We start from the raw sequence: 27,938 nt of genomic DNA, 5'->3' as shown, positions 1-27,938 counted from the left end.
TTGTGTGAGCCAAGACTTTGCCTCTTGCTTTTCAGCTATTTCCCATGGCTCTATCCCGCTCCGCACCGCTGACCTTTTGTTTGGTTGTGTTTGCTTATTTTTAACAAGGAAAAAAAAAAAAAAAGGAAAAGAAGAAAGGCTGGGAAGTGGTGAGATGGGGGAAAGGAGGGGGATATAGGGGCCGCATAAAGGGCGGGTATAGGGGACGGGAGGCGGTATAGCGGGGCGCAATGCCGTGGGGCGGTGCGGGGCCCCTCCCGGTGGGCGAGGCGGGGCGGAGAAGGGCGGGGGATTCCGGGGGGGTTCCGGGGGGGTCCCGCCTACCGGGAGGGCCGTTCCCGGGGGATAAAGCGGGTGCGCGGCGGTGGATGCGGCGATGGGCGCGGGATGGCGGCGCTGGGGGCGCTGGTGAAGAAGGCGTGGAGCGTGCGGAGGTTCGTGGTGCTGCTGTGCGCGCCGCTGGCGCTGGTGCCCATCCTGCTCAGCCTCCCCCCCAAGGTACCGCCAAGGGACCCCGGGTGGGCACTGCGGGCTGGGGACCCCCGCTGCGGGACGAGGGCCACGGGCACCGAGTGGGGCACGGAGCAGGAGAGCAAACAGGGGACGCGGCACCGGGAGCTCCGAGTGTGTGGAGCGGCTTTCCACGCTGGGAGCTGCGGGACACGGGCCGGCGACACAGCCTGGGTGCCCCGTGCCACCGCTTGCCTCAGCACCAGCAGCACTCGGCTCTCCAGAGGGTCACCCTGCTGCCTGCCAGGGTTTGAGCATGGAGCAGAGTGTGGGCCGCACAGCTCCTCACCCTTTTGCAACAACTTAAAGTGCGAACGGATGGGGCATCCTGCGGCCATGTCGGGTTTATAGGGGGAAGAAGAGATAGATAACGTGAATTCTCTTGAATGTTTCTTATATAGACACTGGGAGGTGGGAGGATCGTATGAGCTCAAGCTCAGTGGCAATGACCAGTGCTTCTTGCTGATACCCAAGTGCCCTATAGTTTTTATTAGTAGTGCCCAAATGGCATCTGGGGACACTGAGGCAAGACCAGCATCACCCAGGGCAGGGCTTTGCAGAGCTGGGGTAGAAGGTAAGTGCCCGGTGCTGAGAGTCTGCCTGGCATCGCTGGCCCGTCCCCTTAGCGATGGGAGTGGCAGCGGGCAGCGGTGGCGGCAGGGGGACAGGGACCTGCGGAGCTGCGCTGCTGTTTGTGCTGCAGGGCTGGGAGTGCCGGGGAGACCGGAGTGCCGCCCGCGCCGCTGTGCGTGACTCCCAGGGGGACCTTTGGTGCCGTATCTGAAAAGGCTTTGCGAGTGAGATAAGTGGTGTTTTGTCAGTGTGGAAACTGGTCTCCTCTTAAGGTTTGTGCTTTAGCATGTGATGAGCTGCACATAAAGCAGTCTGCGGCAAGACTTTGGAGGCTGCTGGATTTTTTTGCACAGCTCTTGTGCACCAGGAACCTCTGAGCCTTGGGTGGAAGTCCACGGGGCGGTGAAGACACTGTGGAATTTTGCACCGTTGACTTCAGCGTGAGCAGGATTTCACCCTCAGGTTCTGACTCAGATCCATTTGATAATGACTTTTTTACATCAGAAAATAAGTAATGATCAGTATGTAGTGAGTATAGAATATTCAGGTGCTGTAAGGACACAAAGTTGGCACTTAGTTCTGCTTGTTCAGTGCTGGTCAGGTGAAACCTTCTCCTTTGAGGTACAAAATACACCTGTTAAATTAAAAAATAATATAGATTGGCTATTGCTTTATTTAGTGACACCATATATTAAAAGAGACATTTCTTTGGATTTAATGTCACTTTTTTTCTCTGTTTTATATTATTGGCTGAGTTATGAATAGGACTGTGTTGAATGTCTGCCTCAAGGAGCAGAAAACACATTGCACAACAGGTACTAAATTTCCTTGCAGATTCATAACTGAATAGTTACATTTCTACATTAATTTTCAATAGCTGAACAAATGAATTCAAGTGTCTTTAATAGCATCTTGTTTGACTTTGGCACTTGGTAAAATTGTGAGATAGGATTAGAGAGGGAGGAGATGCACTGTGTGCTAAGTGCAAGCTCATGTCTGGTCTGTGCAGGGGTTTGTGAGAACAAATCACAGATGAGCCCAGCGCTGTAGGAAGGGCCTTGATCTAGGTGCTCTGTGTGCTGGTAAAAGTGTGTAGTGTCACACAGGCTGTACAAGGATTTGGATGTTCAGGAAAGAGATTTCAGTATGTGTGCAGGACTAAAAAATGTCTCTGTGGTGTAATGGTGCTGCTCAGTCCCGCTCAGCTCCTCCAGTGAGCTGGTAGTCCACTGCAGGGTGCAGTCCATGAAGGACCTCATGAACAGGGTGGTCTGATCAATGCTGCTTTATTGAAGAAAAAATGGTGCTGAGAAAGTGGAAATGTCTGCAGCCGAGCGGGCGGCAAAGCAGGGATACAGCTGTGGTAATGGAAGGAGACCCTGGCAGAGCTGGCTGCTCTGCTGCTCACCTTGGGGGTCTGTTCTTCATCCTCCATGGGCTTTAAAGCATCAGAGGTGGTAGCAGTGGCACTGGCTGGTACCTGTCAAAACCTGGATGCTCACATGAGTGAGCATTTCAAGCAAGTCCAAACTGCAGCTTCCCCAAGTTCTCCCAAGGTTTGGCACAGGGGGGAACCTTTAGCTGTTAACTCCTGTGCACAGTTGTATCTGTTCATGTTCAGGGGTCAATGATTCATCCAGGGTTTCAACACTAAACTCTCTCACTTGTTCAACAAGAAAAGAAACTTGCTGTTGCATCAACAGGGGATTAAGTTCTGACGTCTGGAGCTTGCCTGACCCCCTGTCCGCAGCCCAAGCCGTGAGGGGCTATGGGAGAAGAAAGAGCAGGTTATGCTTTTAACCACACTGTGAAAACAGCAAGGGGGAGGAACAGGCGAGGGGTCAGCAGGCAGGGGATCAGGGGTGGCAGAGTGTGGAAGTTGTCCTGGCATGTGATAGCAAAGGCTGCATGCCCTCGGCTGCACCGCCCCGGTCAGGCGGTCTGTCCTGCCACGGGACTCCAGCCCAGCCTCGCGCTCTCCTGGGCAGCCAGGTCGGGAGAGCTGCTGCAGGTGTTCAGCAAGAACTCAACTGACTGGGCTGCTGCTGGAGTTACTGGGAGCCTGTCCCAAGCAGGGCATCCAGGGACAGCAGGCTGGGGCAGGAGGAGCTCCTGCGCGGTGTGCAGCCACTGTAACAGCCGTGATGCTGCCGAGTGCTTGCACATCTGAAACGTGGGGCTGTTGGACAAGCTGGAGAACCCTGTGCTCCTGCTGGGATGGTCAGAATGCTGCCTGGCACGATGCAACTGAAACTGGTAGGAGAGGAGAAGCATTGAGGACCAGCCTCTGCTGGTCTCAGGATGAGCTTTCCCTTGTGAGAATGTGTCTTACAGGCACCTCTGCAGTAATTTCCTGCTCTGTTGAAGTTAAAAATCTGTTCTCACATCATGTCACCATCTACGTTCTCCCTACTTGGATACTCAGAAATTTTAATCTCCCAAGGGATTTCCACCATAAGAAGCCACCTCAGCTTTGGTTTCAAGGGCAGCATTTCACTTGGATCTGGAGACCAAGAACTCATGACTTAAAGCTGAGAGAACACAACAGGCTGTGGTTCCTTGGATTAGTACGTCCTTTCTGAGTGACACCCTGTGCTGTGGGTGCAGTGGGTTTTCCAGGGAAACCTACACTTAAGTGACATCCCCCTGGAAACGCAAAAGAGAAAAATCATCCATCAGGTCTGCCCTTGCTTACTGGTGATGGACTCCAGCATCCACATCTTCAAGCTGTGATTAGAGCTCTTGCCAGCTGTCACTCTGCAGTGGTTTTTCTCCGGATCCCTGAGTGAGTCCCTTCACAGAGGGATGGTGACAGGACTGGCACTGCTGCTATGTTAATTGCCCTTGTTTTTAATTGATGGCCTCTGTAGGTGGTGGTTGTGTAGGGGGAGGCTGCTGTAAATGGTTTTGTCTACAGCCTCCTTTCTGCTAAATAGAGAAATGAAATTTCTGCTTTATGGGTGTGTTTGCTGAAACCTCAGGGTGTGCTCCCCAGGCTGTGTCTGGAACAATGGTTTGTGTCCATCACATCAGGCAGCAGAAGGAAATGCCCTGTGTGGAGCCACTTCCCAGGAGCCAGTTCACTGCACAAGGGTCTGTGTGTCACCTCTCGCTCTGGTTGCTGCTGAAATGGCTGAATATTTGTCCCCTGAGTGGAAGTGCCTGCAACCCCTCTGCTCGGAAGGCTGTGAATGATTGCAAAGAGCTGGGGCAGGGCAGGTGGGGCTGGAGGAACTGTTCTGCTGGAAGGGCCACGGGGGCACTTTTAATGAGCTGTGCAAAGAGCTTGTTCCAACAGCTTCTAATGAACTCAATGTCTACAGCCTCTTGGCTTGGTAACAGCTGAGGCAGCCAAATCTGCTAAAAGGAGCTCTGAGCAGGCAAATAGGGCCCAGTGCCTCCAGAAAACAGACTTGACTTCCTCGGTGGCCATAGAGCAATTTAAAATTAACTTGGATGTGATGGGTCCTCCTGGTTAGAACAAGGAGACTTTAAGATCTTCCAGAAGAAAAATTACACTGCTTGCACTGGAAAGCAAAGAGCATGAAGGGCGTCTTTGTGGGCAGAGGGGTGATGCAAATGTAGACAAAGGGGATGGGAGTGGGTTGTCCTGCACGCTGGAGGGGAGCTGGATCCTGGCTGGAGAGCATAGCAGGAGCATGGACAGGCAGGGTGCAGTCTAGAGAGCAGCCTGGCAGGAGAAGTAAGTGATTGTAGCCTGGTTTTACATTTCATACACAAAGTCCATCTCTGCAGTGTTTGTGCGTGGTGATTTGGGAAGGCCAGTTTCACAAACCTGGAAGCAATGGTCAGTTAAAAGATGAGAGAAAGAACTTCAGTGGGGAAAGAGGGGGATGACTGAAAGCGCAGTGACTACATTTTACCACATCCTCTGTGAGCTTCAGTGCAGAGAGAGGGCCAGCCTGGCAAAGAGCAAGCTGGCACTGGGAGGAGGTGAAAGCAGCAATGCTTGGGTTGGGGGAAAAGGAAGTCTTTATTGACAAGAGTTAATATTAATTGGAAAACATGACTGCATCTAAAACATGTCTGCCTGATTCCTGTCTGCAATGGTTGACTCTATGATTGTAAAAGTCTTTTCCAAACTACTTTTTCTGTGGTTCTATGAAAAGAGATATGGAAGAAATCCCTGGGCAAGGTGTTGAAGGTGATGAACACGCATGTTGTAATCTGTTGCCAGATGGACAGTGAAGAAAAAGCCACATTCAGTGAAGCATTTTTGTGCTATAGTGAGCAAAGTTCTGATAGTGCAATCCTACAGCATAAGAAACTGACTGATAATAAATATTTTTACTGTGATAGTAAACAGAAATGTAACATTTCATACATCTAACCCTGTCTACTTTAAAATCTATACATACAGACAACTTCCATAAAATAATTTTTCAAGAGCTGCCTGAAGAGTTTGTTGTGTACCAATAAAGTGGGTGTGTTTCCACAAGCCCCAGTACAGATGGAGATCACCAGGGATGCTGACCACATGCCAGGCTGATCTGTAGCCTCCCTTTAGTATTTAAAGTATTACTTTAAATACTAAAGTAAAGTGTTTAATAAGCTTTATGTCATTTTAGCAGAGGAAAATAGATTCCCTGAAGCTCTTGCAGCTTTGTGGCCCTGTGTTACTGGCCCCTTTCTAGCCACTCTGCAAATAGCCAGCGGGAGCAAAACGACTCCACTGGCAGGGAGGCTGGTAAACAGGGCTTGGGTTGAGTCCAGATTACATAATGCTTGCAGGAGCTGGGTTAGTAGAAGTCAGATTCACAGATCCATCCTGCTGGAGAACAGGCAGTGGGCACAGTGGGGCTGGTAGCACAGTTACAGCTGTGACATGGGAACGCTCAGCACTTTTCTGCTCCAAGTAGTTCTGTATATCACAGGTAGGATGTTTCTTTGTGATAGCAGAGGGATAAAAGGGCTCCAATTCAGCCAAAATCTCTCTTGGTATTGGTATCAGGGTCCTGGAGGAGCTCTGTCTGCCAGTCTTTTACCTGGTTATAGGGTGGTGGGGGAGCCTGTGTGGGCTGATGGGGCTGTGATGACCATGCAGCATTCAGGGGTTGATGGAGAAAACCCAAAGTTTGGCAATGCCAAGGCAGAGCTGCTTTGAGCACTGAGTCTGCTGGGTGGGGAAGCTGTGGGCACTGGCTCTGATGGGGAACAAGGTCCAGCTGAAGGTCCTGGTGCCCCTTCCTGGCTGGCAGTGGGGACTGGTGGCTGTGCCTGTGTCTCAGTGCTCTGCCTGGGTGAGCCAGCTCGCCTTACCTGACCCACATTCCCTGCCAGAGCCTCCTTTCCCTGGGGCACCTCATCTGCCCTTCCCAGAGACTGCCAGGTCTCCTGCCCACAGGAGACAGCCTCGTGGCTTGGCTTCCTCTGCCATAGCTCAGCAGGTCCCCCAGGGTGGAAAATCCCCAGTGCTTTGAGTGTAGCAAAGACAGGATTTCTGTCTGGAGGGGCAGAGGTCGATCCCAAGGCTCTTGAGCAACAGGAAGAAGAGCTGCTGCAGTCCAAAGCCACAAGTGCTTTCCTGGAAATCATTAAATAGCTATAAAATTAACCTGATCACAAGATCCATTTTAAAGTTCATATGTGCCACCATAAACTTTGGTAGAATTCTGTTGAAAATATAAATACAAAGCTGCAGGGAGATACAAGAAGTAGGAGTCTTGCCAAGGATGCAGCCAAGGGATGGAAGGATAAAGATTGTGTGGAGGTGATGGTGCCACACAGAGCAGCAAGTTCAGCTCAGCCTGTCCAGGGCCACCCTTGGCCAAATCCCTAAAGGACCATTCTCCTGACATTTGTTAGCATTTATTGCTTGTGTACTAACCAAACATACCAAACACTGGAGACATCAATTAATTAACATTTGCAAAATATCTTGAAATCAAAAAGCTTTCAATTTCATATAGAGTTTGGTTCAATTTTATTGATGACTTTTTTTTTTTTTCATTCTAGGGAATGCTGGGTTGAAATTGAAGTTATTGTGAATTGATCTTGTTCCTTTTTTGTTCAATGGTGGTCTTATCTCAAAAACCTTTTCAATATAGCTGCAATTTGTCCTCTTCTAGGGTAGAATAAATTGGATAAACAGCACTACTGCTTTCTTCAAGTGATTTCCTGTTGATCCACGTAGGTTTCAAAAATTCAGGGGAGCCTTTCACATAGCAGTTCTTTCTGCCCTGTTTCATTTTTACCCCTTGGCTTTTGATCTTGCAGTGAAGAGGAGTTATTAGATTGATGCTGTGTCTCATTGCAGTGTTTTCCAGAACATTTTCCATACACTGGAGAATAAATATCCATTACTTATAATTAGTTTTCTAAATTGTACATCATCTATTTTGTAAAGTCAATTAAAGCCTTCACTGATATGCTCTTGTATCATTGTTAAATATTTTCAGTTGCTCTACTCCTGTAAGAGCTAAAGTGTCTTTATTTTGAAGTTGACTTTGCTGCAACTTTCCTTGCAGGAAACTGAAGAATATTTTGCCAGTGGGAGAAAATAATTATCCATATGGCCTTTGGAAATCAAATGGAAAAGAGCTTAATGAGAGCAAAGCTATTTCTTTGGCATATAAAAAGAGCCATAGTAAAGAGGAATTATCGATTGGCACAGGAATTAAATCACTAATCTAGTGGCAAACACTTTAAAACATGATTCTTTATTTTTGTAAAGTTTCACGCTGCCAGGTTTGCTGCTCTGGTCCTGCTGGTTTGGGGGAAATGAAGCACGAGGAAATGAAGCCAGGTGCCAGGGCTGAGCTGAGCCTGAGGGTTTTGCTTCACACACTCATATGCCATTTTATTGGCATCTAAAATTAGGTCTGAAAGTGATCTTTAAATCCAGATCTTGGGCACTTCATGTGAGGCATCACCACTGCTACAATTAATGTATGAAGAAATCAGTTACACTCAGTTCTGCTGTGCTTGTGTTTCCACACACACTGAAGTGCTGGGGCCTTGCTAGCAGGACCCCTTGTGAATGCAAAGCCTGGGTGCTAAAAGAAAATCAGAAATTCTATCATTTTGTCCACCTTTCAAACCCTCACTTGCAGATGTAGTGGGCATAAATCCATGTTGGTTTTGACCTCCTTCAGCCCAGGCCTGCAGCAAATTGTCCATAGGTGAACAGGCAGGTGGTGGCTGTGATGTACCTGGTCTGGCTGAACCCTCAAATGATGGGGCTGAGACCACATTATCCCCAAAACGGAGCTCCCCAGCCTTGGCAGGGAGCAGAGCCATCATCTCCCCCTCAGAGGCCCAGACTCAGTCCAGGGGAGGAAGATCCCAGCAGAGGGACAGGGGTGCCTTTGAGTAGCAATTCAACCTGCTCAACAAGCTGGAAAAGTGATAAAATAAATAGTTCTGTGGCTTCCAAGTGATTCTCAGCAGTTATTTATAGTGCTGTGGGCACTCTGCCTGTGCTTGCTGACAATATCCCTGTTCAGCCCTGCCGTGACCGAGCCCAGCTCTGCGCTGGGCTCTCCCATCCCGGGCTCGGGGCTGCTCTCCTGACTTCCTTCCATTGCTCATTGTTTTGGCCGTGGCTGTTGTGACAAATGGCTTTGGTCTAGTTTGTGCCTCCTGGGTGGAGGGATGAATTCATGCTGCAGCCTGGGGCACTGGGTTTCTGCCAGCCTTGGCCAAGGCCGGGGTGATGCTGGGCGATGCCTGCCCGCAGGAAGTGGTGTGACACCGGGGTGCTTGATTTACTGATTTCCGTAGGGGCCGGGATCAGTTGCCATGGAATGGGTTCTCATAAATCTCTTGGGAGACTCTGATCCAAGAAAAGAAACCTTTCTGAGTGCTGCCTATTGCAAATGTGGGGAACATACATCTCCCAGGGCTGTTTTTGCATAGCTGTGCAAAGCATGGTCTGTGGAAGCTGGAGGGAAAGCACAAATGGGTCAGACACCTGAGCATGTTAGCAGCAGTGCCAGCCCTAATTCAATATTGTGGGACAGCTCCTGGTCTCCAAAGATTCTTTGGCTGATGCCTGCAAGCATGTGGGAAGATCAGGCAATCAAGGAGGATTTTGGTTTTGCTGTGGTCTCAGATCAGTCCTGAACCCCTTACACAATGCAGGGGGGAAGATGTTGTACTTGATGGAAATGATCTGGGAGAAGTACTGTATCCTTAAGGGAGTTACTGGAGCATTTGCTTTAGTAAAGAAGCATTTTGCTTCTTTAAGTGTCTCCAAGTGACAAGATGTCTCTGTAATGCCACATCTCACTTTTCCTCTCCTCCTTTTGCAGGAAGGAAGATGTCTCTATGTGATCCTGCTGATGGCCCTGTACTGGTGCACCGAGGCCCTGCCCTTGGCTGTGACAGCTCTGCTGCCCATCGTCCTCTTTCCCTTCCTGGGGATCCTCCCATCTAACAAAGTTTGCCCACAATACTTTTTAGACACCAATTTCCTGTTCCTCAGTGGTTTAATCATGGCCTCGGCCATTGAGGAGTGGAATTTACACCGCAGGATTGCTCTCCGGGTGCTCATGTTGGTGGGAGTCCAGCCAGCCAGGTGACTACGGGAGCAGGGGCTTCTCCTTGGGGGATGTGAGCTGCAGGTGCTTGGGTAGAGGCTCTGCTGAGCTGCTGCTTTAGTGGGGGCTGTCCACACCCCCTTTTCTCCAGTTTACTGTGTTTGTCCAGCTGTTTGCCCCTGGGCCAGTGCAGCACAGGGAGAATCGTTTGGTTCAGCCCCATACTTGTGCTCCATCCAGTTTCAGGAGAGTCATAGAAGTCCTTTTTGGTATTGGTTTTGTTATCTCTGCACATGAGCTTTTCCTCTTAATGTCTCAGAGAACTTGCCAAACTGAAGAAATTCAGCTTTTCCTTTTTTCTCTCTTTCAGACTAATCTTAGGGATGATGTTGACAACGTCTTTCCTGTCCATGTGGTTAAGTAATACTGCCTCCACTGCTATGATGCTTCCAATTGCAAATGCAATTTTAAAAAGCCTCTTTGGGGAGAAAGACACATCTAAGGATATGAACAGGGAAAATGAAGAAAACCAAGGTAATTGAGACAGGGCAGTAGAATAAGCCAGCTGAGGTCTGCCCCGCTGCTCTCAAATCTGCCCCATTTTATTGACTTCACTGGCACAAATACCATGTTCATTAGCTTGCAGCTTGATCTCAGGGCTGATCCCACTTTACTGCACACTTTATTCCCATGGTGGAAGAATATTGGCAGAAAACTCCCTTTTATCCTGCCCTTTCCTCGTGTCATGCAGGAGGCAATGCTTGTGAGTGGCCTGGAAAACCAAAAAGAGGTGATGCCCAGCCAGCCTGCTCCATAAACCTGCTGCTGGCACAGGTTAAAGTCCAGCTCTGTGGCACGGTGGTGGGGGGGTTTGTAGGGATGCTGTGGGGATAGCTGGAGCCAGGGAGGGCTGGGGATAGGGCAGGTGAGGAGTGGGGTCCCTCCCTGTGGCACACAGAGCTGTCATGCACTTGGGGCACGTGTGTTCTCTTGTTTTCCTGTTTGTTCACCCATGGAACTGGAGCCTGAGCTGGAGGAGAAAGCAAGGACTCAAGGGAAGGCTGGCAGGTTAAATATCTGTCTGTGAAGTGCTTTGTGATTTTTTCCATCTCGATGCTGCTGTTTGGTGTTGCTCCTGAGCAGGTTGAGGATAGGTCAAGGGTATGTGGCCAGGTAAGGCCTTCCTCTCTTCACCAGAACTTCGGGCTTCTGGCAGACAGTGATGAGACACAGCAATCCAGAAATGACATCCTGACATCCCCTTTGCAGCTATTGCTGATATCTGGAGCAGTAGTCACAGCTTCTTCTTCTTCTTCTTCTTCTGCTTCTTCTGCTTCTTCTTGCATTAATTAGTAATTCATCTGCCTCTGTGATTTAAATGGCTTCTTAGTTCCTGTTGAGTCCTAAGGCAGATAAAGGAGTCCCCAGAAGAAGGCTCAAACATGTGCACATCTAATAAAGATATAGTTAATCATTCGTCATTGATGTTTAGCAATCGTGAGATATTTGCACTCCAGGTTGCTTTATCATGTTTGCTTTATGAATTTTTGACTATTCACGTCTATTAAAATCAACCTCACTGATTTCCTTTCTATAATTTTCTGTTCTGTGTTTTGTCAGTCTGCTTTTAACCTTTTTGTTCCCAGCCTCTGAAACTGACTGTGCAGTTGTGGCTGTAAATACAGTAGAGTTTGGGAGCACATAAAAGGAAGATTCCCCACCTTGTCCTAGACACTGTTAAGCACAGAATTAACATCCTTGACTCACATTTCCAGTGGTAAGAGAAACCAGAAAAGGCAAGCAAGGGGCATGCAGGTAGAAGAATGAATAAAGTGATGCTTTGCAAATATCATGTGATGGTGTGGTTATGTTTGGGGTTTTTTGTGTGGTTTTTTGGGTTTTTTTTTTGAGATAAAGGCTTTTAAAAGTTATTTATTATACAAGTGAGGGAAGAATCACCTATAAAATGTACATTTCGTACATCAAAATCTGCATTTTTATGTAGACTTTTTATTTGAACTTTAGTGTCTCAAGGTAGACTCATCCTTTTCTGTAATCTTTCTGAATGGATGAGCAAAGCTGAGTTCCTTGAAGGAAGCCCTAGACCTGAAGTCAGTCAAAAGTGATGAATCTGATGTTACACTTAGGAGCAGAGATGTGCAGATGAGAAAAAGGTATAATCATTTCGTAGTTTATTAAATGTTTATAATCTATCTGAATTGTGATCTCTGCTCCAAGAAAGACAGATTCATTTGTGAAGGGAGCTGTATGTGGAAGAAAACTTGTACAATGGCATGTGATAAGATCAGTTTGCCAATTGACTTGGTTTCATAACACTGTGGTAGAGTCCATGAGGCTAAAAAATATTTGAGTGGTTAAAAATAACAATTTAAAATATAATAAAGAATATGTGACTTTTCAAAACATTTGACTCACAGCAAAATATCTCAAGAAGTGTATGAAACCAGTTTTGTGTAGGACTTTGCTTACACACACAGTGCCTGAAATTAAGTGATATCTGATCAGCTGGTGACACTTTTTTCCTGATGAGAGAATCTCAAGATTTGGATCACTTGTGTCCATGCTGAGCTATGTGGGCAGTATGTTATAGATCAGCTAATATTTACATTCTTGTGTCATTGACAGCTAAAACTGAGTGTAATAATTTGTTCATTTTCACACGCTTGGCTTCTGATGCAGGAGAGCAGGTAGTGAGGTTGGGTGGCTGAAGTCCCAGCTGGTTCTGGTGGATCGAAGCAGGGTTATAAATTTAACACCAACAGACATTTTTCAACTTCTAGAACTTTCCTTTTGGAGGTGAGCCCTGCAATTCTGTCTGACATCTCCAGCAATAGGTGTGTGACAATCTGGAAGCTGCTGTGCCAGTGAGCCTGACCTCTCTCCTGCTTCTGCCCACTAACCCCTCATTGGCAATATTTCATTTCTCTGAGCACCTTAAATATCTCCAGGCAAAAATCACAAGAAAATATTTCCATTCTTTTTTTCCTTCATAGAGAATATTCTGCAAATTCAAGATAAACTGCATTCAGTGCTTGAGGTGTAACTGAGTCACAGACCTGGAAATTATGTCTCTAAAGGGGTAGGTGGGAAATGTGCATTTTTGGGCAGTGCTGCCTGGTTTGACTGCTTAATCCCAGGCAGTGCTGGCAGGGTGTGGCCACAGCACTGCTGCCTGCATCCCTCAGTGGGTGGAAATAGTCCTTTTCAGGTCTTCTCAACCTTTTAGAAACAGTAAAAATGTCATTAAAGCAAAAACTATCTAGGAAAAGCATTTCTGCCTCTAAGGTATATGAGGTATTTTGGTGAAATGGCCACAGAATCCTCATATTGCTCTGTGAGAGGTGTGCACAGCTGGGTCCAATCTCTTGCTACCTTTGGTCTTTTCTGACTTATGGACCTGTAATAATTTTCAATTCCTTTTTTACAAGTTTCATAAGAAAAGTTCTACAGTATGCCTGGCTTTCTTTTGCATGGTTACCTTTGCAATCCTTCCTTGAAAGATAACTCACAAACAGTCCTGCCAGATTGGCTGGTAGTCTGAGTTTAGGTAGGGAAAGAAAATTTTAAAAAGTTGAAGTAGAATGAAAGGTTTTTGCAGAGCCAGGACTGGGCTTCAGTGGGACAGAAGTGTAAGAGCCTTTGGGCTAAATCCATTGAGGGACCAACAGTCAACCATGGGTTAATATTCATCCTTCTAATTACATCCCTTCATCGTGGCAAGGTTGGGATGAAAGCTCAGTGTGTGTGTATCCAAGCCAATTAACTCCAATTCAGTAAATTAGCCATGTGTAAAACATGACATTGCAAAAATCCTTGGTTCACTGAGCTGGAACGAGCACAGTGTCTTTGGTGCACACGTGAGTAAGTCCAGAGACTTTGACCACTGGCTTCTCTCCATGCTTTTGCTCTCTAGGTCATACTGGGTGGAAAGGAATTGGGTTTTGGGCTAAGAAGGGGTGCAAGGAAATTTGGGGATTGCTTAGGTGGCAGTACCAGGAACTGGGCTCTATATGTAGCGCAGGGAAGTGCAGGCACACAAACCTCTGGACCCAAAACCATGCAGAGAGGACAAGGAAAGGCAGCAGAGCCAGCAGGGGTGGGGAAGGGCCACCTGGACTGAAGGTGGGTAAAACTCACAAGTGCTCCAGTCTTGTGAGGAACGTGGAAAATGAGGTTTGGTAGTACATCTCCCAGCCTCAGGAGGTCAAGCCATGACCACAAATGCCACGAGCCTTAATGTCAGGTCTGGTAACAGAGAGTGATTGTATTGCATTTCCATTTTTTGATTTCTGAGTTATCCCAGGGGTTGGTGTGGTCAAGTGGTGTGCAGCTTCCAGTGTCCTGGGACTGGCTGCTCAGCCTGCAGGGTCTGGCATTTGTGGAGAGGATGATGGGCTTGGAATGGTCCTTGCTGTCAGGGTGGCTTTTGGAAGACCTGGTACAAAACCTAATCCCCAAATGTGTCTCACTCTTGTCTTTAAAGAAGGAATTACAGCCTTATGGTGACTGCACTAGATGTCTGCAGGGTGTAAAATTCTCACCCCATGGGAATGAAGCTCAGTGACAGGGAGTGCTCCTGCTGTGCCTTGGGGAAAATGCCTTACAGATACAACAAAGCCCGACAGTGTTCCTTCCTAAGAATGATTAAGGTTAATCCTCCCCCAGGAAAACCCACCCCAAACCCACGACTTGGTAAGGGACGCCCTGCAAGTCTGGGCTGTGTTAGAAGATCCCAAAGGCCACCCTGTGTCAGAAGCTGTAAAGGGACCAAGTGCCTGGCTGTTGCAGGAGAAGCTGGGTGCTGTGGTGGGGCTGGAGCAGTGGCAGGAGGAGGTGGGCTCCTTCATCCCTGCCAGGTGTGAGCTCCTGACCCCATCCCCTTGGTGTGAGCTCACCCTTCATTCGCACAGCCCCTCCTTTAAGATGGTAGTTGTTTCCTTTGTCCCTCTGTTTGGTTCAAGGAGAATTTTCTAGATGCTTTGAACTGTTTTAAAGTCCTCATCTTTCTTTTTCAGCATCTTTACAGCAGAATAAACTTTACACTGTACCAACTGAGATGCAGTTTCTGGCAAGTACTGAGGAGTAAGTTAACTATAAAGTTTGTATTAGAGAGTTGAGAGAGAATTATCCCCTGAGCTAGACCAAGTGTTAGGAATTTAAAATTCAATCATTGCAATGTTTTGATTTTACTGAACATCCTGGTCACTAGCAGCCTGATGATAAAAACCCTCCTCTGTGTGTCCAGCATCCCTCTGCATGTCCAAATCATTACAGAGGTTTTTTTTCAGCCACTCTGAAATCATAGCCAGCGGTGTCTCCTGCTGGGGATTTGTGCCTTGGTTTTCTCAGGAGCATCAAATGTGTGAAGCTGATGATGTAAAACCCCCCAGGATTTGCACACTGGCCATGGTCCTGCTTTGATGGCAAGGATGGGGAGGAAGCATCTTTTCAGGAACAGAGCAACAGATGTTTCTTCCCTCAAATCTATCAAATTTTAGTTATTTTTCCTTTTGGTAGTCTTGTGGACTTTGTGCTCAGTGTTACAAGCTGCTGAGGGTCTGGACAAGACACAGACACCCTCAGCTCCTATGGATGGGTCTGAGGGTGCTCTGTCCTCTGCAAGGCTGACAGTCCCATGTGGCACTTCACCAAGCAGACCCCTCTGCAGCACCAAGCTGCTAAGGTGTCCTTGAGCATACTGGGAGCTTGGATTTCTAAAAACTGGGAATTTTCCTCTGTCAAGGCTCTGAAGTGGTTGCACTGTATTTAAACCAGGGCTTTCACCGGATTCTCTTTTGGACTATTTTAAAGCAAAGATCTGGTGGAGGAGAAAGAGCTTTCCAGTGATGCTCTCTCAGACTTAAAGAAGGAGGAGGAGTACAAAACAAACATATGGAAAGGTTTCCTCATCTCAATCCCATATGCAGCCAGCATCGGAGGTACAGCAACGCTGACAGGAACTGCACCAAACCTCATCCTTCTGGGACAGCTGAAGAGGTATGGGAGGCTTTCCTGGGGATCCTTGTAAATCCTGCAAGACAGAGACATGTTCTTCATCCCTGCAGGAAATTCCTTTCTGTGCTGAGCGCTGGTTTGGAAAATTCATGCCCTTCCAGAACATTTTGGGAAATGAAAGCAGGGAGTGCACCAGCCTTAGACTTAGTGAGCAGGTTTCCAGCATAGCCAGGCAGGCTGGCAGCCAAACTGGAGCATGTGTGCTCCACCTCACTGATGCTTCTAGTCCCATTGAATTGAATGGGACTTGACTCCATGCCTACAATTAACCTGGTAACTGTTTTGATGAAGCAAACTGTGTAGTGCTTTGTGTGCAATTATAGCTACTGCTGTATGGGAGAAAGAAAAATAATGAACCCACTACCTCTTAGTCATAAAAGATTCCTCCTATGTGCATAGGAGCAGAGATTTGTGCCAGCCCAGGTGCCCACAGGTATTTATTACTTTTGCTGACCTCTACAAGGAGTACATACAGCCTGTCCTGGGCACTGCAGCATCCCTGCCAGGTTCATGTCCAGACTCTCCAGCAGTTTCTGTAGCAGGATTTAATCCTGGGTGTTCAGGAGAATCTTTGCATGATGGCATTTTCCACTTGGAGGGAGATTTCCAAATCTTTCCTTGCGGGTTTTCACAGCTGAGCTGGGTGAGATGGGGGTGGCAGGGTGTCCTGGGAGTTGTCCCAACACAAAAATGCTCCTCACATTTCCTTATGTCCAGATAACTCCTGAGGCATGCACAGGGATAGTTTTTAAATGCACAGGGGCAGGTTTGTGGGATATTTCACTGCTGATTTCAGATGCTTGTTAGCCCATAAATGGAAGGGTTGATTTCCCATCTTGCATTAACTTGATTTTTCCCATTTGCTTAGTTATTTTCCAGAATGTGATGTGGTGAACTTTGGTTCTTGGTTTATGTTTGCATTTCCTTTAATGCTGATTTTTCTTCTCATGGGATGGCTATGGATCTCCATCCTGTATGGAGGAATTAACCTGAGGTATGTTGATATTTACTACACATATATGTAGTCAGTCTGGTTATATTAGCATTATAAAATACGTGGTCATCATTCTTCTCATCCTAAATTTTCTGATATCACTCAGGATCATCTTCTGGAAAGTGTGGGAATTTAAAACCAACTCTAGCAGGCCCATCCCATAACAAGTCATCTATTTTTAAAAAGCTGATATAGAATAGGAAGGTTTTAAAGATATCTCATAGTTACATATACTTTATCCAACTGAAATACATGTACAGAGTATGCATTATATTCATTCAGTTAAATGGATAATTTTTAGAGGTTGTTTTACTGCCTGACCTTGGTCTATGGAGAGTAGATGGCAGATTTTTAATGACAGAAGGAAAAGAAGGATCTCGGTTTGAAGACTGTGATAAAATCTTAGTTCCCCATGAAAGAGACAGGATTTCTTCTTGGGGCAAAAACCTGGGTTTGGAACAGATTACTTCACAACAGGGCTTAATTTTACAACAAGGTGTTAATCTGTAACTGAGAATAACATGTTTTTTTGGTAAATCTTTGCTGGACACATGCAACGCCTCAGTGTGCACAGCCTAAAGCGATTGCAGCACTGCTCTGCTGCTCATGTGGAGACCTTTTTCCCCCTCCACACTCTCACAAGTGATGGTAACAAAGTCAGAGTCTTGCTTCCTCCAGGGACCATACAGAATTTGTGATATTTAGAAAAGTCTTTAATTGTTGTTTTGACTTTAAAATGCAAATGTGGAGAGAGGGGAAAAAGGAGAACAGGTGTCCAAATATTTACATTGTCTCAGACATAGGGGAAAAAAAGATCAATGGGAAAGTTTTAATCCAGAAAATGCCAAAGGCTTGTCCTTGACTTGCTGGTGGGGCTTCTCAGGAGGCTCTGTGTGCTGCTGTGTGACGCTTGGCTGGCTCCCACTGCCGGGGGCTGTGCTGCTCTCACCGTGTGCCAGGGCGTGTGCGGAGCCGAGCCTCAATTCCCGTGTCCATGGTGAGGGCTGGGCATGGCACACCCCCAGCCCCTGAGGTGAGGGAAGAGGCCAAAGCCCCGGTGGAAGGCAGAGCTGCTGTGGTGCTCAGGGACGTGATGCTCTGTGTTTGCTTTGGCTCGTCCCCAGCACAAGGCCCGGCTCTATTGGGATAGCTGGGCCAGCGCGGATGCCAGAATTCCCCCGTGGTGAGGTGCGTGGAGGAGACACTGCAAAGCTCCACAAGTACAGCCAAGGCCCCACAGGAGCCTTGCTTGGGCTGTAACTGCCTGGGGATAGTGGCTGGATTTCTCTGTGGGCAGGTCCTGGGCGCCTGCAGCAGAGCACGGGCAGGTGGACGCTTGGGCTTTGCCTGAATCCAAAGGGCATTAAAAGGCTGAGGTGTGGGCTGGCTGAGATGAGGCTGCTGTTAATGACACCTCCCAAAAACCAAGAAATTAAAGGGCCAGGAACTTGAAATGCAGGAGCTTTTGAATGATCAACCATTCATCTCTATAGAACATCCAGCCACCCTTTGAAAGAATAAATGAATTAAGGAAGGGCAGGGACCATGGGGATGGGCAGATGTGTCTGATACTGAAATCTGGGGTTGCAGTTTTAATCAAGGTCACGGGCAGTGTTAGAAACCAGGTTCATTGTCATGGGATGTGATGGGAGATGAAGTGCAAGATATGAATATATCATTTGTATGCACATGCTACAAAGGAGCAAACTGGGAGCAGTCAGTGCAGCCAGGCTAAGAAGCTTAGCCAGGAGCACATTAACATTCCCAGCCACTTAGAAATTCCTCACATTTTTTGTTGATCCTCAGCAGCATCCTGGGATCACCCAGGAAATTACAAGTGACTTGAAAAATGAAGGGACAGATTAATTTTCTGTGTCACCCTATTCCTAGTTGTTCTGCCCAAGTAGGTAACTTGCTTGGAAGGAAGACAAGGAAATCCTGCAATGTTGGGACTTTCATTTGGCAATCACAGCCCACGCTGGAGGAAACAGTTCAGAATATAAATGAGAGGAAACTTCCTCACCTCTGCAGGGTCTCCTTTGTATGAATGCAGAGACAAAGGATATATAAAAAAAGTTTTATTACCTTTATCTCAGCAGAGATTTTCATTGTTAGTCTTCATAATCTGAAGGTAACACAAACTGAGCTGCCAGAGATGTGCAGCTCTTTGAACCTTGAAGAGCAGGTGCTGGAGAAGGACACTGAGTCCTGCATGTGCTGCATAGAAAATGCATTATTTCCTATCTGTCACTTAGGTCAGAGGCATGTAAAAATGCATGTAAAAATATAATTGTGTTTCTTGGCAGGGGCTGGAAAACAAAAAAGTCAAATATAAGAGTGGATGCAGAAGCCCGAGCCAAGGAGGTGATAAAGGAGGACTATCAGAAACTGGGTCCAACAAAGTGAGTTGTAAAGCTGGGATAGAAATGAGACAGCAATTAAGTGGGTTTGGAAATATCCTGTTTTAAGAGTGGAGGACTGTGGGGAATGGAGCTTTTTAAAGAAAATTATACCTACATTTCTCTCATCTGTTTGTAACCTGCTGAACTTGGCTTTCTGCATGCTCCACCCCCTTCACCTTTGCTAGTGTGAATAATTGCAAATAGCAGCTTGCACTCAAATCTTCTGAAGAACAGCATTCCTTTTATAGAGGGAATTCATGCTGAGCTGTTTAATTATTCTTTATGATTTTTCTACTCCAGGAACAAACCCAGTTCTGTGTTAGGTGCTAACCAACACAGGCTGGATTTCAAGGGTTTGTGCAAACCTGTCCTGCAAAGCAGGAGGCATTTGCTGATGAATCATATTATGGATATGAATCATATGGATTGTGGATATACTTAAAGAAATCTTAAAGCTCAGAGAAAGTATACAGGAAGAAGTCAGATCCATACCATGGAACAAATTATTTTTTTCTGAACAATTCCCTCAACTATGATAGTCAAGTGAGGAAAGTAAAAGCTGGTACAAACTAGGGATGGGGATTATATTTTGGAGTAAGGCACCAGCAGAAAGAAACATGAGTTTTAGATTTCTGAGAAATGCTAAAAAAAAAGGGGGGAAGCAGGAAAAGCTGAGTATCTCCAGAAATTCAACCTTCTATATGTTCAACCATCCACTGATATTCTGGGCAGCTAAGACTACTGAAGACTGTTGAAACTCTAGGGTTTATCATTAAATGGTCTGTGTTTGCCCATCTGTAAAATAATATTTTCATACTCAGGGCAATGCTGTGAATATCCAGTGATGTTTGTGTCCTGCTATCGACATTGTAATTATTTCTGTTGTGTGGAACATGAAGTGGTTCTTCAAAGACAGCTCTCTGTGTCTGTGCTGTAAATGAAAGAAATTGGTTTATTTGTTCCATTCAGTACATTATCGAGCAGCCTGCAAAATGTCTCTGAAAGAATCAAAGTCCCACTTTGAGATCTAGGAGTGGGAAAGTCCATTAAGCTGAGCTCTACCAATTTGATTAGCAACCCCATAACTAAAAATCAGCTCAAGCAGCCTCTTCCCAAGGGCTTGTGTACCCTTGCTTGTGCTCAGAGAGATTTTAAATAGAATTTTGAGGCACCATCTTAAACCTTGGTTAAACCTTAACTCCACTAGATACTTAGTGAATGCTATTGCCTTTTACCCTGCTGTTTGTCATGTGTCTAAGGGACAGTGTTTAGAATTTGACCTTGGAGGAATTTGTTCCTGCTGTCTCATGTATGATTTGAATCTCAGTCATCCTTTTGTACTGCTTGAGCTGCAGTGCCACCATCCCTGGAGGGACATGGTCAGAGCCATGGCCACGAGGAGCTGCTTGGCCCTTCCTCCCTGCCACGCCCAGAGGGTCAGCCTTGCATCCCACTGTTGTGACATTCCTGATATCCATCTTTCCTCTCCTCAATGTCTTCCAACGAGAGAGTATTGCTGGCAAACACCACTATTTGCAAATAGATTTGCCATCTGGCCCAATGTTCCACCGTAGCTGTTTTTAGAAAATCAGCCTCACTTCTCAGCCAAGATGCTGCAGCAGGAGCTGGATACTTGTCCTAGCTTGGATCCACCCCTTTAGCACATCAGCATTTTAACCTCATTTCTTTTCATTTCAGGTTTGCAGAGCAGGCAATTTTCTTCTTCTTCTGCATGTTTGCAATCATGCTGTTCTCCAGGGATCCCAAATTCATTCCAGGCTGGGCAAGCTTGTTTGCACCGGGGTAAGACTTTATTTTCCTTCCACTCTGGCATTTTGCAGTAACATTTCTAAGTCATTGACATTCCTGAGTTTCTGATTGTGTTGCTTAACACTATTACTCAGATTTCCTGGAATAAATTAACTGAGCATCAAGTAGCAGAGCCAGCTTTGCATTTTCTCTCTCCTAGAGGAGGCGCATGAAGCTAGTGGGAAGTTGTGGTGTGTCTGTTTGAGGCCATCCCGAGGATTTAATGTTGGGAATGCTGTTTATAGATATATTTACAATGAAATACTGAGTTCTTTAGGCAATCCACTGATTTCACCAGTGGTCTGAAGACTGAAGAGAGATGGCAGGAACTGATTCTGAGTGCTATCCTGTCTCTTTGCCAAGTTTGTATCCCTTGTGACAACCATACCTTGTGAAGATTAATAGATACAGCAGTAAGGGAATGCTACAGCTCAGAGAGGGTGCTGTTATTTCTTAAAAGAAGAGAGCTTAATAGTTTTGTGGGTTTTTTCAAATAAAATCCTAGTTTGATAAATGTTTCCTTAATATAACAAAGTAGTTATGGACCTTTTCCTCATCAGCTAATAACTCCTTAAATCCAACACATGCTTAAATTGAGCTTTTTACTGGATGGAGCCTGCCTTTCACCTGAGAGTTTGAGCATTTTGCAAAGAGTTCACATAAATAAGATGGTTTGGGTTCTGTCTCTCTTCCTCCCTGCAACAGGCTCAGGAAACTTGTCCTTATAACTCTGCAATCAGAAAACCAGAACATCAGCGTGGCGGGGATTAGATCTTGGTTTTTACTTTTGTAGGGCAGCTTTTCTGGGGGGTTCACAGCCCATGGTAGAAATGTAGCTCGACAGGGAATTATAAAAGAAAAGAACTGTGAACAACAAGCATTGTTCAAACCTGATGGAAACTTGTAATCTTCTTTGGTAAATCCCTGTTCTCATAAACTTTGTAATTCTACAGGCCTGTGCTTCTTACAAGTGTTTCTGCTGCTTTTGGACAGGTTTATCTCAGATGCGGTTACAGGAATCACCATTGTGATTATACTGTTCTTCTTCCCTTCACAAAAACCTTCCTTCAGGTGGTGGTTTGACTTGAAAGGTGAGTAGGAGACCCCTCCAGGCAGGGACTGTGTGCTTGCCTGTGTCCTGGCAGGGCAGGCATGGGGCAGAGGCAGTGCTATCCCCCCTCGGAGCTGCAGCAGCAGCACTGTCTGTGTGGAGCAGGGTGGTTTGAAGGTGCCATTTGATCCTAGAGAGGCTTTTGGTTTTTTTTTTTTTAAATCTGAAGTACCAGCCGCTGCCCTGCTGCTGATGGCAGGAATGACTCAGTTGCTCATGTAGCTGTCAGGGTTGATGCCATGGTGGGATGAAGCAACCTGAAATGGGTGTTCATTTACCACAGCAGACCTAATGGTGGAACAGAGGTTTGGAGTCTGACTTCCCAACAGCTCCTGTCCTTCGAGGGGAACATGGACCTCTGAGAGGGCAGAGCTGGGCTAGTTGTCCATTCTCAGATATAGGTGCTCTTCCTCAGCTTCTAGAATAATTTAGAATTTGAACTTCTAAAGCTCAAACTCTCCAGCAGGTTTTGAAGTCTTGGGTGAGTCCTCTTGAGGAGCAATGAAATACAAATTTTAATTCATAAATTTCCTGGAATAAGAGATGATCTGAATGGGGAGAAGTAGCTGAAGGCCTTTGGATGGATGATGGAGAATCGCCTGGGGTCTGTGGGAACAAAATAGCAGCTGCTCTGAGTTATGCACATTTGTTGTGTTGTCCATACACAGGAAGATGTTTAATCAGGCCTCCTGTGGATAAAATATGTGCCCTTTTTCAACAGAAAATTTCAGTCCCATTAGTGCATCCTTCCATACAACAGAGCTCACTTTATCACGTATTAAGAAATAGCTTTTAGGGGAGATGAGCTCTCTGCTGTAAAACTCACTGGCTGTTGAATAACAAATGGAAAATTAATAGCATCTTTTATTCAAATGGCAGAAAATTTCCTCCTTCTATGGACCCCCATGTGTTGAAGACAATGTTTATGTCTGTTACAGAGAGAAAATTAACTGGATATTAAAGTATTAAATCGAGACAGACTCAAAGAAAACTTTATTGCTAGAATGTTTTTTGGTGTTTTTTTTTGGTTTTTTTTTTTTTTTTTACATCTGGCTAACTCAAGACACTCCATGTGTGTATTTGATCAGCAGCTCACGGTCAGTGAGCTTCAGCACTGCTGTCAGACCCATGGTATCATTCAGTCAGGCGATGGCTGATGCTCCTCTTTGGGTGGGTGTTTGACACAGGCCTTTCCTCTTTGTCCAGCACCAAACACAGAGACCCAGCCCTTGCTGACTTGGAGGAAGGCCCAGGAGACGGTGCCCTGGAACATCATCCTGCTGCTTGGAGGAGGCTTTGCCATGGCCAAGGGCTGTGAGGTGAGGCCCACAGCAGATGCCATGTGGCATCATCCTGCCCAGCAGGGTTGGGTCTTAGCAGGGAGTCACTTGGTGGTCTCATTTGGCTTTGGAAAACTTGTATCAATGGAGTCACCACACTCAAAGGACATATTTGTTAACTCCAAGTGACAACAAATACACAGCAGATAACTAAGGAGGCGACAACTCCTTGCAAGCTGCTTGCTCTGAGACACCCTGAGGACAAGTTCTAGGAGAGGACCAGTTCCCCTGCAGGGATGCAGGAGGATGACTCCTGTTTTTACTCTCCCTTCTGCAGGAGTCTGGCTTGTCTGTGTGGATAGGAGGACGTCTGCATCCCTTGGAGGGTGTGCCACCTCCTGTGGCTGTCATCCTCATCACGGTTGTCATCGCCTTGTTCACGGAGTTTGCCAGCAACACTGCCACTATTATCATCTTTCTGCCTGTCTTGGCAGAGCTGGTAAGGCCTTCCCTTGGCAAGAGCAGCTCCTCCTCTGCCCCCTCCTTGCCCTGCCCCTTGGGTGGGCAGATGTGTGTTGGGTCTGTGCTGGGGAATTTTCCTGCTCCTGGGCTTCAGGCTCTTTGAAACCCTTGGAGCAGCAAGTCCAGTAGCATAACATGAGCACTGAAGGATAATAATCCCTCAGACTTTGTTGTGAGGGATGCGATCATTTATTGCAGAGTGTGGGATTACAGGGCTGTGCACAGCACACTGGCTATTTGCATCCTTTGGTTCATCTGTTGGCAGCTCAAATCCCCAAGGTCCAGTTTCTGTTCCTTTCTGGTTTTCCAGGCCATTCGTCTGAAAGTGAATCCCCTCTATTTAATGATACCAGGAACTATAGGATGCTCCTATGCATTCATGTTGCCAGTCTCAACACCTCCCAACTCAATTGCGTTTTCCTCTGGACATTTGATGGTCAAGGATATGGTAAGTTCCTTTAGATACATAAAATGATGAAAACAATCAGCCTGAGTGCTTAAAGAAGGTTTTTTTTCTGTATTGTTAGTACTCAATATGTAGTAAAATGAGAAGACAGAAGTCTGATACTGTTCTCAACAGTGTTTGAAGGCACAGGATGGAAGGAGCTTGCATGAAGTTGAAATTTGGACCCAACATGGTTCCAAATGGTGACAAAAGTGGTCTTGAATGTGGTCAGCATCCCCCAGCCCCTTGTCCTGTTTCTCTAGTGTCAACAGCTCAACTTTCATAGGTTTCTGGATGCAGGAAAATTTCCCCAGCTCAGTGAAACAAAGCTTATGAGTAAAATTAGGCTTAGTCCAAGTTCCTGCTCACATTCCTGAGGCTAAACAGATGTTAATGTTTTTGATGGATCAAAGCTTGGTAAGCAGCTGCAGAATGGCCTTTGTGGCTTTAAGCCTGCTTAAAATGTTGCTAATATTAACAGCAATTGAGCCTTCCATTTTTATTATGTTTGCATTCAAATAGCTTCGTGCTTCACATGCTGTAGATGTCCAGTCTAAACTCAACAGCTGTCTTTGTATTTCTTTTGTAGGCAAGAACTGGGTTGCTCATGAATCTTATGGGAGTTCTGCTTCTTAGCTTGGCTATGAACACATGGGCCAAGAGCATCTTCCAGCTGGGGACCTTCCCTGCATGGGCCAACATCCACGCAGAAAATGCCACCTCACTTGTGACAGCTGTAGAAAATGTCACTTTAAGTGCACTTAATAAAATATGAACAAAGCCACTCCCGGGGAAGGACTCACTCACTTAGGACTGGGGCACTGGAATCGTCAGAGTTTGCACAGGAGGAAAAGCCACGTGGCCGCTCACACTGTGTGGGACCTTCTGGTTTAATTTTATTTTTAGAAATTCTGGTCAGTGTCCCAACATCCATTTGTTATTTTCTCTGGAGAGCTTTCCCCAGCTTCTGCAGGTACAAATCTGACTCTCTCAGAGTCCTTCTGTCACAGGTGGTTGTTAACCGGACAACCTGTAAGCATGGAGCATCTTTGGGTAGATGCCTGTCCCCCCATGAGAGCTGACGAGCCTTGCTGCTCTAGCTTCTGATACCCTACCTCGTTTTGGAAAGCAGCCCTGGCAACAGGGTGGAGGCAACTGGATTATTTATGTGCAACCCAACGTGAGTGAGTGTATCAGAATCTGGCCGGGGAGAAGGCGGCGTGGTGCTTCTGGCAGGGTGTAAGGCTGGGGTCTTGTTGCCATCTCATGAGTAATTCTCTCATGGAGGATGAAGACCATTTCTTCACGTCTGTGTGTGAAGGGATGACTCAGGAGATGTGTCGGTAGGACTTGGTGCATTGCTCCATGCTTTGGAAACTGGAAGGCCACAGTTTGTTTCCAAACATGTTCAATGTTTTGAAAACCTGGGACAGCGACTGCTGCCTGGTTCTTTGCACTGAGTACACGGATGGGGGTTTGGGACCAAATTAATTTCTGACGTAACTTTGGACATCGGTGGTGTTTCACCGTTGGTAACTGTGGCCAGTCTTAGGCTGTGAGATTGACTCACTCACAAGTGACCCGCTGAGTCACAGGTCAGTGGACAAGTTGCATTGGAATATTATTGACATTTCTTAAAAAATAGGCTTTGATTCTTAACGTCTTTTTAAATCAGATTGCTTGGGTACTTTCAATGAAAGCATTGCAAATTGACTGTGATTTTAATCACCACTTTATCCAATTATTTTTATTTTATTTTCTGTAAGAATATAAGATATTAAACTTAAATCGTCAGTCATTGAAATAGATGATTGAATGATAAAGGATCTGATTCTTGTTTTATGGAAGGTGAATGACTGGCTCCCTGTGCTGGGACCGGTTTCTCTGACAATGTAAACTGGTGGAGCTGACAAGATGAACTGGCCCGGGGTAGGGATCCAGTGCATCCCCCTGCTCCTGTGCTGCTGATAACCCCCAGGGCCAGGTAGGAGGGCTGGCAGGGAGATGTTCACCAGCTGCTGCTGTAGGGGTTACCCTATGGGGGTCACCCTGGGGTGATGTGGCAGGTGGGAACTCGAAGGGGTTGAACTGAAATTGCCAAAACCAATTGAATGTGGAACTTTGATCAATCAAGTTTTTTTAAAAAAATCCTTAATGTTCAAACAAAATCCTTAATGATTGTGGAAAACAAAATAAAGCACATTGGTTAGCACGTCACATGGTCCTGTTTGCTCTGTAGTTTGAGGGGAGAAAAACAAAGCCCAAGCCTCCCTGTGCTCCAGCTTCATCCTTGATTTGGGCAGGGGCTCCCCAGGAGGAGCAGGAGGGCAGTGCAGTCCTGTTAAACAGCGGAGCAATGGGAAAACCCCTGGCCCAGCATCTCAGGGCTGCTCTGCTCAAGAGTCTTTGAGCATATCCCAAACCCCGTCTGCTTGGCTGTGCTGGGTTTGGGCACTGCCGTTCTGCTTGGATGCTCCTCGTCATGCCTTAGCAAAGATGGGCTGAATGGGAAGGGAAAATTGCTCCCTGCAGTTTGCTTTCTCAGCCAGCTGTCCGTGAACAGCACAGGATTGCTGTCCCGGGCCAGGGAACAGGGAAAAGGGAACAAACAGGGAACAGGGAACAGGCTGTGCCCGCAGGCGCCGCAGGAAGGAGCCCCGCGGTCCTGCTGCCCTGAGCCGCTGCTGCTGCAGGGGATCCTCGTCAGCCACGGGCACAGAGCTGCTCTGTCCCTGCAGCCTGGAGGACAGGCAGCAAGAGCTGTGGGATCACCCAGTTCCAAAGGGTAACACCCAGTCCAGCTCCCTCTCAGGTGTTGGGGCTGCAGGTTTGTTTATGGTCTCAGCTCTGACTTGGAGCGTCCTAGGTGATCGAATCCAGGATGGTTTTCTTTGGCTCGAAAGCAGAGCTGAGACCACAGAATTTGTGTAGTAGTCTCCAAAAATCACTTCCAGTGTCCTGGCATGCCTGTGGCATTGCCTATCCAGGGATCAGGAAGTATTTCTGATGTGCAGCCAGGGCAGGGTTGTGATCTCTATGTCAACATGAGAAACTGAGGCAGAGAGGGGACCAGTGACTTACTCAAGGTCCACAACGAGGCCTTGGCACACCTGGGAAAGGTGTAAGAAGCACCTGGATCTAAACCTCTTTAGTCCAAGACCTGTTTACCAGCTCTGTCTGAAGCCCCTGTGTTTCCCAGGGCTCCCCAGAGGATCTGATTTAAGGCATGTGGACAATAGCATTACCTAATTCTGCTCTTTTATACCCAGGCCTCTGTGAGAGTAGGACTAGTCTGGCATGCTTGAGTTTTAATTATTTTTTTTAAGCAGAGATTTTAAGATTTAGTATTTCTGGGGTTCAAAGGTGAACAGGCCTGCATGAATAATTTCTGATTTCATTTGCTGTTGCTAGTACTAAGATTTGCCAAAAGCTGCTTTTAATGGCAAGTCAACCCCATTAGTCTTGAAGGGTCTGTGATATGTGTAGAGATATGAAAATTCCCAAGAAAGGGTATTTCAAGTGCTGTAGTAACCTTCTATAACTTTGACTGTGTTATTTTAATGGAACTTTGCCTATGCACCATTTCTCTAGGAATGTAAAAATCCAACAACCATCACAAAAGCCATTCACATTAGCAGCCTCCTTGTGAATTTTAATTAACAGGAAATGCCACTCATTGAAATTCAACATCCAGAATATCTCTGCTTTACTCCTTTGATGTTCCCCATCAAGTCCTGGACTAACATCCATATGTT

General features: G+C 46.4%; 1 protein-coding gene across 1 annotated transcript; it reads left to right on the top strand.

Annotated features, from left to right (window-relative positions):
- The first annotated feature begins 387 nt into the window (after positions 1-387).
- Positions 388-26,400, top strand: SLC13A3 (solute carrier family 13 member 3). The gene is made up of 13 exons (XM_053958839.1): positions 388-498; positions 9,357-9,622; positions 9,955-10,118; positions 14,621-14,687; positions 15,417-15,602; positions 16,489-16,614; positions 18,921-19,016; positions 20,715-20,819; positions 21,819-21,916; positions 23,143-23,255; positions 23,554-23,715; positions 24,049-24,186; positions 24,773-26,400. Exons 1-13 carry the CDS (start codon positions 388-390, stop codon positions 24,956-24,958), a joined length of 1,818 nt encoding a protein of 605 aa, XP_053814814.1. The 3' UTR covers positions 24,959-26,400.
- The last annotated feature ends 1,538 nt before the right edge of the window (positions 26,401-27,938 follow it).

This window comes from Vidua chalybeata, chromosome 17 (assembly GCF_026979565.1).
Source record: "Vidua chalybeata isolate OUT-0048 chromosome 17, bVidCha1 merged haplotype, whole genome shotgun sequence".
Lineage (NCBI taxonomy): Eukaryota > Metazoa > Chordata > Aves > Passeriformes > Viduidae > Vidua > Vidua chalybeata.
Note: the sequence above shows the minus strand (reverse complement) of the source record. Positions and strands in the feature narration are given on the sequence as shown.

Coding starts and splice junctions, on each gene's coding strand:
- SLC13A3 (XM_053958839.1), top strand. CDS start 388: ATGGCGGCGCTGGGGGCGCTGGTGAAGAAGGCGTGGAGCGTGCGGAGG. Junction 9,623..9,954: donor GTGGGAGTCCAGCCAGCCAG/GTGACTACGGGA, acceptor TCTCTCTTTCAG/ACTAATCTTAGGGATGATGT. Junction 10,119..14,620: donor GGAAAATGAAGAAAACCAAG/GTAATTGAGACA, acceptor TTTCTTTTTCAG/CATCTTTACAGCAGAATAAA.